The 12,244-nt window shown below is 41.4% G+C and overlaps 1 protein-coding gene across 3 annotated transcripts in view; it reads left to right on the top strand.

The window, feature by feature from the left end:
* The first annotated feature begins 5,306 nt into the window (after nucleotides 1-5,306).
* The window catches only part of VSTM2A (V-set and transmembrane domain containing 2A), a 28,955-nt gene continuing 22,017 nt past the window's right edge, over nucleotides 5,307-12,244 (top strand). For 2 of the 3 annotated variants that reach the window (XM_042048757.1, XM_042048756.1), the window contains exons 1-3: nucleotides 5,309-5,846; nucleotides 8,131-8,297; nucleotides 9,216-9,266. In XM_042048757.1, coding sequence (XP_041904691.1) covers nucleotides 5,768-5,846; nucleotides 8,131-8,297; nucleotides 9,216-9,266 — 297 coding nt within the window. In that variant the 5' untranslated portion in view covers nucleotides 5,309-5,767. Of the gene's footprint in view, nucleotides 5,847-8,130; nucleotides 8,298-9,215; nucleotides 9,267-12,244 lie in introns of all 3 variants that reach the window. The other variant, XM_042048758.1, reaches the window with a different exon arrangement.

Genomic DNA, 12,244 nt, shown 5'->3' on the forward strand with positions numbered 1-12,244 from the left:
CACGTAAAAAGCTGTACTGAAAGACCACTTTTAAAGTTTCAAATCAAGTACTCAAGAGACAACAAAGCAAGAATTAAACTGCCTCCCTTCATATGCAAAATCATGTAGTCTTTAAATATACCATGACACAGGGATTTTTTCTAGATCCTCCCCCTACCTCATTATGGGTTTGTGAACAATGGGATTAAAGTAATCAGAAGGTCTTCAACATTTTGCTTATTTTTATTTTTCAGTGTGTGTCCCTAGGCCTCACCCATGCACACCACTCAAACACTGAGCTGAAGACAGAATTATTTATTTCCTTCTGGGCTTCCCTATGGTGATCATCATGCAAAGCTCTGAGAGCTTCCTGAAGGTTAATTTGTCTAACAAAACCTCTCTGAAGTGACAAGGTAATATATTCCACTTTACAGACAGGCAGCAGAGACACATAGACAACAGTCAGTGTTGAGCTACCCAGGGTCCAGATTGTGGGATTTTGTCACATTTTATAATAATCTGCATCTTCAATCACAACATCCATTCACTTTAATTGCAGCTGCGACTGCTCTGTTCTTCATCTGCACCATCAGGGTCATGAGGTGGGCTTTAAGAAATGAGAAGCACACTGTTATTGACCCTATGTGAAACATCTGATGTAAGGGACTGTGGAAAGTCACTTGGGAACTCTGATGGTCAGAGACAGATTCTGCTTCTAGAAAGAACTTAACTGCCCTGAGAGGAAGGCATCCATTCTCTTCCAGTGCATGTAAAGCATAAATACCACATACAACAGCATCCTTTACTTTCCCAGCCGAAGCAAGAATCCATTCTTAGACTAGCAGAACTTTGTCTACTGAGTGAAGTATGATTCTGGGTTAAAAATACGAGGGGTTCACCTGAAGTAGATCATAATTGCCTGGGAATGAAAGGAATGCATTAAGATAATGGACAAACTTCATTATGACATTTTCTAACTTTCAACCCTTTCATTGATGCCTCATCCTGTTGTAGGATCTTTCTTTTCTCTTGCTTTTCTCCTGTTTCTCCAGATACTAATTGCATGGGGGGTTATGCAGCTAGTCCCTTTGCATATCTGTTCTCTCTGTGAAAATGTCATATATGTGCTAAGTCAGCACAGGGCTCTGAGGAATTTAGGCACAATGAATGAGCACAGACTTCTAAAGGATGTGAGCTGCTATTGAGCATATGCAACCCATATTTATTCACATCTTTGAATATGGCCAAATGTGCAGGAATTTTCACAAGAGCGAAATTTCCAAACACAAATGATACCTCTATAAAATATGATGTTTCTCATCTGAACAGGAAGAGTGTAACAGTATTCCAAATAAAAAATCTTAGAAGTAAAGGCGAACTTATTTCTAACCTTTATTATAATCCTCTCCTCTTCCACTGCTGGTTTCATAGATAGTTGATATACATTTGAATAAGAGCAGAAAACCCAAAGGCGACCACCACCACTTGAAAACCTGAAAGACAGAGCTAGCATAGAAACATTACAGTCCAAATGTATAGTTTCACAAAGTATGGCTCTATGAACTATGAGTATGGCTTGTGTTTATGCAGAGCAGTAATCAGAACAAGCAATCTTATGGAGGTAACAAAAAGCATCACTTGGCAAGTATTCTTCAGACTGGCAAGTGTCTCAAATGTTACTAGTTTTGAAGGATTCTACATTTATTCGCTGTCATGAATAAGGTTATGATGTTGCTTTCATTGTGAAATAGCTGTCAATTGCATTAAAATTTCGGGGAGCCCACAGTGACATCATATACAGATGAGAGAAATTCTTGTCCCAAAGTACTTAAGACATAAAAATTTGTTTAGATTTTCTCTCTTTAAAGATCACAAATTCTCTGAGCATAGACAAGGCTCTCATTGGTTTGGGTACTCATAAGTCTATGTGTGTGCTGTCTCCTTAAACTGAATAGATATGCAATTGTGTAAGAAGTCCCTGATACTCTCAGGTTTGAAAGTCAACCCTGCACAAGTTCTTTTCCAAATTATTACCGAAATAATTACTATTGAGTTATGCTGCTTCTTCTGATATATAATGACATACTATTGAAAAGAGACAACAGTGACATGCTGGAAAAGGCTCATATGAGCACTTGGGTTAAAAAAACCAAAGAACGATCCTCAGTGAAGAGAATCAAACTCCATTTCAACTTTTATAAATCACAGATTTCATCAAAAAATACAAAATTTCCCTTGAAATGGTAAAGAAATCTTTGAAATAATGATGGAAAAGAAAAGCTGAAAATATCAAACATTCAAAATAACATTAAAAAGTATAAAAAAGTAATTTTTTGATTTAATTTTTAATTTAGTTTGTTGGATAGCAACACAGTCATGGTCTCAATCATCAGCTGATCCATTTCCTGCAGGGCAAGGTAGCCCATACTAGTCCATGTCTTTAAGCACTCCAACCTTATTGCTGATTAGCAGAACAATAACTTTCATTTCTAACCTTTATTGAGCTTGGCATTACAACCTCCATAATCCTTTTTTTGCTTAATAGTTAGAACAGATACATGGACCTGGGACCTGTAAGAGTGGGCAGAGTGATAAACATGCAGAGCCATTCATGATTTTGAAGGAGCTTTTGAACTGGAACATGTACTGAACTAGTAATAAGATACAGAGAGATCCACATAATTCAGCTCCAAGATATCATAAATGGGTCTTCCATTATTACATTTCATTGGCATGTTTGAAAAGTCATTCCCCTGTGCATGGACATTTTCTTTCTGACTTGAGAGGATGTCCAGTGATCTCTCATCTGTTAGAATAATTGAGAGGGAGGAAAAAGGCATCAGGAAGATCACATGGTCCATATAATTCGTGTCATAAAGCATAACTGATACTTCTCACTTAAATTAGACTACATGAAAACTCTTTTAAGAGCACAAAAGGCAGAAATTTCACACAAGGTAACCAGACACATTCAGTGCCCAGATTCCTACAGCATGGTTGATTGTGGAGAAGTCACACCCACCAGAGTGAAATTTAACATTGATAACACAAGGTGGATAATTTCTGCTTTCCGTTTGAAGTATTTCACAGAATCATATGGCTTGTTGCAGCACACGAATAAAATAAAAACAATAAACATGTAACCAAGTGTTAGGATTCTTTCCATTAAATAAATTTCCTGATACATACTCTGTTCTGATATTTTAATTACCATATATATTTTTTTGTATGTCCCTGGGACAGTAATTTAAGATTTCATTAGTTCCATTGACTACAAGGTATTTGGGAGAATTATTCTTGCTTCTAAATTACAAATTGAAAAAATTAAATTTACTTATCAAATGTCTCAAATTGGAATAGGCAAATAAAAGAGAAAAAAGTGATCTATTTCCGTTTTCTGCTTTCCTTCTAAACCAGGTGATACTGCTTAGATTCTTTTTCCTCATGTCTAATTTACATTTAACTTGGCTGCTGATAAAATGTCTCTAATTTGTAATTTCAACTGATTACTGATGACGTACATGGGTTTGAAGTGAATCCTATAATCAGCCTTCATTTTCAGGAGTGACTTAGGATTTTGGCTACCCATCTGAAAAGGAACTGATTTCTTTTATAGAAATTATTGAAACATTCACCATCTGAACCTGTAAAGACCTCTACAGTGTGTGTGTAATCATTGAATCACCAACAAACCTTGGCTATTTCAGATAATTTATGTCTACCACCTTAAAAGACTGGTGCTTTTCTTTTGTTTAACACCCTTTCTTTGGTTTTGAGTATATCCATCATGACCTCCTTTAAGTAATTAAAACTCTGTGCTAATAGGAAATCTTTCAAGTAACACAAATGTTTTCCCATTTGGGGGATCATTTTAATAATTTAAATTATATTTGATTTATTGTATTAATTTTCACTCAGAATTTTTGCTAAGCTTAAGTTATGACATGACTGGAATAGGCTATTGCCATGGAGAAATGGCTCCTTCTTTTCATAAATAAAAATGGGAACTCATGCAATTATGAAAAAAAAAAAAAAGGAAGCTAAAATGGTAGAAAAAAAGATTGTTCTCCAGTCAGATATCATCAGTTCTGTGAAAGAGATCTCTGCAGCTATGTCAGATGTCTTGTATGCATGCAATAATTTGGCTAATGCAGTGAGTAAGGTGAAAGTTGCATCTTGTACCATTGTGCAACTGCTGCACTCCCATTGCCAAGAATGATAGAACCTGTCCTGTTCCAGAAAAACGTACTGCCTGTGCAGATAAAATACTCTTAATTTGCTACTGGCTTGTTGCTTTTTTTAGTTTGTGATTAGCAGTTAAGTTCAGCTGTTTGGCAGGCTGAGTGACTATCAGGTGCTCTTTTCAATTTGTATTTAGTCTTTGTCTCAGCCTTCAGAAGGTATTTGGTGACTGCTTAGTGCAACAAGCACTTTCTAGATGGCTTCCTACTACAAGCAGCAGGGCGATTTCAGCCAGAGAACTTCTCTCAGTGCAGATGTGTTTCAGGGTATTTTGAATACCTAACACTGTCAAGATTAGTCTCTTATCTGAACATTCTTAATATACATAGGCAGAAAACAGGGAACAAGGAAGGAAGCATTCACTGCAGGAGGAAGCATTCTTTAATATACTATAAACAGCTTCTCTGGTGTGCATACATACATATATTAATGTGAGTAATCCGTAAGGTATGAAAATCCATTTTTATCTAGCTAAATATTTTTCTGTAGAAACGTGTATAATGTAACCTAAGCACACTCTAAGTATCATCCTCTTTATCTGTCTTTGATGACAAAATGAAGTAATTTTAATGTAAGATGCTAGAAGCACAGTTATTTGGAGCAAGCAATAGCAAGTGCGACAGGATTACTGATTACTGAGTAACTATTTTCCCCTCAGACCCTGTAAGAGGGAAAGAAAAAGGAGAAAACAGAAACAGCTTAACTCACCAAAAATCAAACCACTGCATTGCCCTCTTAGCCACTGAGTGTTTTGGGATGTAAGATTGAAGATTACATCAGTACAATAAAAGCTCCCTGCTCTGTCATAAGCTGTACACTATTCAAAAAAAAAAAAAAAAAAAAAAAAGCCAAAAAATCCCCAAAATACCCAAAGAAACAAAAAAGCCCCCAAAAACCAGAAAAGCACACCAAAAAACCTGCAGATTTACCCCAGCATCAGAACCAGTAGAAGTTAGAACAGGTAGAGGGTGTAGAGTATGGGGAGGGAGAGGGAAGGGTTAAAGGCATTATCGCAGCCATTAGAAGGAAAAGTTGAAGCAATACAAGCACAGTAGACTTCTCTTCTTCCCCCCCTCCCTCCCTCCTTTTCTTTCTCCTACTCCTCTCTTCCCAAGCTGGATCAGTGAGTAGGGAGGGCAGTCATCACGCCATCCTAAGCAGCAAGAGCTGACGTTGGACGAAGCTGCCAGGTAGCTGAAAAAAGGCACAGAAGGCAGCTGATACCCACTTTTCAACGGTTTGTGTTTTTTTTAGTCTGTATCTGGACTTCGAGCAACACAGCGCCTGAGACAGCTCATCTGAACCACACTGTATTGCAATACTCGCTCTTCTCAAAGAAAAAGACTCCACTGAGCAGCAGAATGCTGCCAGTGTCGCAGCTAGGGCTACAATACAGAGCCTTTTTGTAACATTGCAAATTTCTTTCTGTTCATATATTTGAAATACATACATACACTTATATATCAGTTCTTTCTCTTTTGAGGGCACCTTTGGCTTTTTTTTTTTTTTTTTTTTTTTTACCCTGATGTGACTTCTTCATCTTGGAATGATGGGGATCTTTCTAGCTTATATTGGATTCATTTTCTTTTCAGTTATGTATATTCAACAAGGACTTTCTACCCAAGGTAAGATCACTTATTGTCAAATACGAGTGTGTGGTTTGCTATGCCAAAACAGACTGAGTACAGAATTGGGGTGGGGAGGGGGGGAAGGAAAGGAAGAAAGGGGAAAAGAAGGAAAACAACCAAAATGTGTAAGAGATGAGGACACCGAGCATCAGGTTTACACTTGGTTTGTACAGACAAAATTGTCTGTAAATAGGAAAAGAAGTGAGAAGTTTCCCCAAAGTAGAAATATAACAGGCTTGCTTTATTTGAATGCAAAGAGGGGAATAACAGGCACCTTGCAGAAGAGTGAAGGGGTGCTGGGGAATGGACATGCATGTGTTTGGGTTGTGCATGTTGTTATATAGGCATGTTTGCATACAATAAGCACCTACCCGTGCATGCATAATTATTGCATTCAGACCAAGTACCGGCTGGCTAAACCTACTGCTTCTCTTAAAATATTGCAGTCTCCTTCCGTGCTGCGTTCCCCTTCCTCTCATTATCCTGCAGTCTTCAGTCAGACCTTCATTCCTATTTCGTGACTATGTGCATTTCTACCACTCTCCCTCCACCAAAAAAAAAAAAAAAAAAAAAGGGGAGAAAAAACCAAAATCGACTTCTTTGAATACCTCCCCCCACCCCCGTCGCCCTCCTCCCTCCCTCTCCGCCGAAAGGCGCGCCTTGCATTTCAAGCAGCCCCGGCGCTGCAGGAGCCGGTTGTTTGGGACCCCGAGGCTGCGGCGCCGCCGTCAGCACCACGGACAGATCGCGCCGGGCCACCCCCGCGCCCGCTGCCCCATCCTGGTCCTGCGCCGGCTGCCCCCTCCCGCCGCCCCCTGCCCGCTGCTCCCTGCTCGCCCTCCCCTTCCCGCAGCTCCCCGCGGCTTTGCGCTTGACGGTGCCACCGGGGGGAATGCCGGCAGTATTCCCCTCCGTGTCCCCACGCCGCTCACGCGTACTGACCAGGGGGGCAGAGGTGGAACAAACCGAGAAAAAAACCAAACCAAACCAAAACAAACTTACTAGCCCCGAACACACACAAAAATGCACGGTCCTTTTGCCAGTTTAACTCGGTGACTAGCAATCGCTGGCTGGTGGGGGTGGGGGTCAGAAAAAGGGGCACCGTGGAATATAAAGCTAGCAGCTTCGAAAGTATTTGTTGCCAGGCACAAATGTAAGTGGAAAGAGAAGTAACACTGCTTACCAAATTATCCCAACAATTCCAGGCTGGCTAGGAAGACTGGATAAAGAGAGGGAGAGAGGGGAGGAGACAATGAGCAATATTTCTTTCGCATCACATTTCCTTCACATAATAATATGCTCTAGTCAATCTCTAACAATTCATAACAGAAAGCGACATTGCAGAGTCTTTCCAAATTTTCCTCTTCTTGAAACATGGCATTTATTTATTAGATTGTTTGTCTGCAGTCCCCCTCACTTGACTATCATGATTCACTACGTTGTACAATTTTCAAGTAAGTTATAAGAAAGGATGAGAAGGAAGTAAAGCCTGAGACTTAAAGAATTACTGATGTCTTGGACTATGCCTATCAGCATTAGCTTTTATACCTAGAAGTGGTAAACTGAAATGGGTAGATCCTGTTTGTTGAAGGACTGAGATACAAACATGAAGGTTGGTTCTAGAAAGTGTCTGCTGGGACTGAGAAACAGAAGGTGAATTGATTTTTGGTCTGATTATGCAAGCAGAGGTTCTGAGAATCTGAGTAAGGAACTCAGGTAAAGCCTTTGAAAAGGACATTTGACAAGTGATTGTAACACTCACTCAGAAGAGTACCCAGAGGTGCCTGTGCCAACAGCTGCTTCGGCTGGCTGTGCAACGTTTAACAATTTACAGGTCTACAGCTCAGCCCTACATAATACAATAAATCAGTCCGATTTTTTTCCTCTCCTAAATTGGTCTTGTACAAAATCCCTCAGTGAGTCTGGTGAAATACTGCATTCTGCCCAAGGGTATTCGGACCTAATTATGTGAAACTTCACTAGCTCATGGGAGCAAGCAGGGGGATCTATAGCATTTCCCATGAGCAGAACTGAGAGTGTAAAGAGGGTGGATTTGTGCATAAGGGAGGAAAAACATACCTGGGTGTGAGAATACCCGGGGAGATAATGTGTGGGAAACTCGGGGGGAAAAAAAATTAAAAAGAGGGGGAATAAGAAAAGAAAACAGAATTCAAAAAGGGGGTGGGGAAGAGGAAAGAATAAAAAAGGCAACACAAGAAGCAGACCATAAACGATCAGTAGGTAGCAGGAGATCCCACTATGTTATGCATTTGTTTTACAGCAAAATTCACAGAGTTTCCCCGAAATGTCACGGCCACTGAAGGGCAGAACGTGGAGATGTCTTGTGCTTTCCAAAGTGGCTCTACTTCGGTGTACCTTGAGATCCAGTGGTGGTTTCTGCGGGCGGCTGAGGACCAAGAGGCTGGAGCTGAGGTGACAGGCACTCAGGTACTGATCCTCTGCCATGGGGTCCTAAAACCATCTGGAGAATGCTACAGAAAGGATGGAGAGGAAAGGAGAGAAGGAGAGAAGGGGAGACCAGAGGAAAGGAGCTGAGAGAGGTTCTGTACCTCCCTAGGAACTTAATTTTGACTATGAAATAACAGAACAGGGACCTGCAGAGGAAAATGCCCATCTCAGGGGTTGGTGCCTTTGGTGCTGTCACTTCCATGATGCAGCTAGGGTTGTTCATAAAACCACACAGGTTTTCCAAAGTCTATTCCTCCCCACACTTTTCTTTTTTATTATTATTATTTTTCCCTATTTCATTTTCCCTTGGAAAGCAGCTGTTCAAAGATTGCTCCTTGTGGGAATTTTGTATTTCCCAAGAGGCAAGATCCTACACGTGCCTCCCAATTTCCAGCTAGCTCAGTCGAGTTGGCAGTCCTAACTCCGTACGCAGCTGCCACAGGAGGGCACACGCTTGGAGGGGGCGGGGGAGGCAGGGGGGAACCAATGCCCCTAAAGAAGTAAAAAACCAAAATCAGTCAACAGCGTGATTTCATCCTTCTGAGCGGGACAGGAGGGGCCACTCACACTGCCATCCGGGGACGCTCTTTCCTGTGGCCGCAGTCACGTCGTCACCGGGCTCGGCATTCAGCCGCTCCGAAGAGACGCCCAAGCAAGGCGGGAGGGTGGTGGGTCCGCTGGTCCGTGCCCCTCGGGCGCCCGTGCCGGCTGTCCCCGGCTGTCCCCGGCTGTTCCCTGGCTGTTCCCGGCTGTCCCCGGCTGTTCCCTGGCTGTCCCCGGCGCGGCCCGCAGGTGGCAGGCGCGGCGCGCCGCTCCACGGGCTCGGCGGCGGGGCGGGAGGGGGCGCGGAGTGGGGCGCGGGGCCAGAGACCCACGGCGGCGCTCCTTTCCCTGCAGGTGGAGCTCCTGCCCGAGCGGGACCTGGACAGCGACGGCACGAAGATCAGCGTAAGTGTCGCCGCAGGGCGCGGGCAGCCCCCGCCGGCCTGGGGTTCCTTCCCCCGTCAGGGCCCACCCAGCCTCGGATCGCCGAGTCCGTCCTGCCCCTCATCCTCTCCCCACCCGCACGGCAGACTGCGGGAAGCTGGCATCCCGCAGCTCAGTGGTTGGACTCGAGGATCTTAGAGGTCTTTTCCAACCTAAATAGTTGATTCTATAAATCTGTTACTACTTCTTTGATGCCCCTGGCAGAGGGAGTCAGGACAGCCTTGCCCCATGCAGACCCCCACACCCCTGGACATGGAGGCATCTACCGGCGTGGCCGAGGCAAAGACCATTGGCACACCCTGTTTGCACCCTGTGAAGAATTCAGTCTGCACCCATCCTTGTATTTCGTGTTTTCATTTACTCTGGGTAACTGCTGAGTCTACCTTAGCACTCCAAAGTTGGTTTTAAGGTTGAATTTTGTCCATGAAGCTGCACTTTCCTTTAGCGGTGTGTGCAACTGCTTAAATGGGTGTTGTCTCAGGTCCATACCCCCAGGCAGAAAAAAAGCTCAGAAAGGCTTTGGACAAAACCTCCCCATTGGGAGTAATCTCAAATCCTGGCCGCTGAGACTCTGTTTTACAAAAGAGAGATTCTGACACCGGAGTTACCAATCTGCTGCTTGGAGATTAAACCAGGATTTTATCTCAACAGAATTATAAGCAGCATTGCTCCATTCCCCCTCCAGTTGTTCCCTGCAGGGAAAGGATGCCTTCCACAGCAGCCCCATGTCCTGAGTCAGGGACAGCCAGAAGGCTGCTTCTGACCTCAGAAAGCTCAGACCCTCCTCCCTCAGCATCCCAAGAAATGTCTGGTGGTGGGATGATGGTGTGGTGCTCACTGCAGTGGAAAGACACAGATACTTAGTAGATACTGCAGCATGAATATTCCCTTTGAGCCCAGAGGGGTTTTCCCTTTGCCTGGCACAATCGCTTTGGAAGTGATTTTTAGCTGCAGACAAGGCTTTAAGTAGCAGCAAAGCTTAAAACCAGCAACAAATAAAGGGGAATGATTTCTGACAAATCCTTTGCTCTGCTGCTTTTTGATGCCTACAAATAACAAACCAAGTAATTGCATCAGGTCAAAGTGCAGCTAAGTATAGCTGAAGGGCATTTATAAATGAGAACTCATATACGCTGTGTTCAATACAATACATATTCTGGCCATATTTATGTTTTCTGTGATACTTCTCACCATCGACTAGAAACTATTTGTGTCATGGACCATATCTTCAGTTGCATTTGTAGACTATCTTACAAATGAGGCTCACATGTGGTCCTTGGATACTATTCCACTAGACATAGGGCTAGCAGATAATTCATTCCATATCAATACTGGCTCCTTTGGAATCCCTGTAGTAATCCATAAGAACTGAGACACAATATAGGTTGTAAAGCTTGTCTCATCTTTGAAGTTACAAATCTCTTTCATTATGTATAATAATAATAATTGATGATGGGGTATTTATAGTGTTCCTGTAAGCTTGCATAAAACACTTATTTTATATTTGTAATTTAAAAAGTCAACATTATGTAGATGTCTAAATCTACTTTTTACAAACGTAGCCTTTTTTTTTTAAAGCATACACAGCTCCATTAGTACTACTGTAAATTATCATCATGAAGAGAAAACGTTTAAGAGCATTTAGGAAATATATTCAAAAATGCTAAATGTGTGCTGAAATACACTGTTTCTATCTGTTCTAAATGATAAACCAGCACAAACAGAAAACATGCATCTGTGCTGACTGCAACAATTTCTAAATTTCAAATGCAAAAGTCAAAACAAATTCTGTTTTTCATCAGGGCTCTGCAACACTGTTAACTTTGTGGCTTTTGCATAGGAGCAAATGCAGGCACAATATGACCTATGAATCCTCTTTCTGTTCATATGAATCTTCTTTAATCCTTTTGCTGAACATGAATTGTTCAGTAGAGATATATTATTATTATTGAATTTGATTTAAATAACTATGCAGCACTTTCTGTGCAATTAATATTGCATACATTATGCCTGTAAGTATGTAATCCATACTTTCAACTCAGTTTGCCAAGTATAAATTCAGAGCTGGGTACAACACAACAGGCTATTAAGTCCATCCAGTATCTTAAAGCAATGACATATTCACAAGTATTGCTCTTCAATTTATCAAGAAGGCAGAATAGGTGCCTTGCCAACACCGGTGACTACAGCAGGCCAAGCTATCAGAAGTAATATGTCGTACAATCCCCACTAACGTGTCTAGCTTCAATCTAACAGTTCTCTATTTTTGTGATCCACCATGTATTCATCATCTTGATGTCTCCTTATTGGCTGTCATTGATGACACAAAAGCAACCTTTGCATCCGTGTTTATGTAACTTTGGAAGTTAACCAGGTTCAGAAGTTCTTCAAAGCTGAAGATTTATATCCCACTGAATACCTTTTAACTGGCTTCCTGTGAGGCAACAGATATTAATTCAGAGAGAGAGTAATAGAAAATTAATTAAATATTAATTCTCTAAAGTGATGAACATACAGAAAGGAATCTATGTTAACTTTTCCCAATGCATCTTAATATACCTATCACACATTTCTGAATGTATAATTTACTCATGTGTATTTTAATTATCTAAAATAAAAATATATTATGTTGCCCTCAGACATTAAAAATAATTAAAAATAAATCAGAAGCCTTATTTTAGCTGACAGCTCTTAAAACGATTCTGAATATGTGCTTCTAATAAGTACACAGATAAACAAGACAAAACAAACAACCTGACACAAGACGTCTTGTTACCATTAACACAAAAAGATACCAAGAGTTTAGACACACTTGAAGGAGACAAACTGAATGTAAAATATACAGTTTCAATGTAGTGAATAGTACAAGTTAATCTAATAAATAGTTATTAACATAGTTTAAATCTTGGCAAACATCTCCAGCAAAATTGTTAATGCAC

This window comes from Corvus kubaryi, unplaced genomic scaffold, assembly GCF_017639235.1.
Source record: "Corvus kubaryi isolate FWS band 111438036 unplaced genomic scaffold, C.kubaryi_AGA036_p1.0 68, whole genome shotgun sequence".
NCBI lineage: Eukaryota > Metazoa > Chordata > Aves > Passeriformes > Corvidae > Corvus > Corvus kubaryi.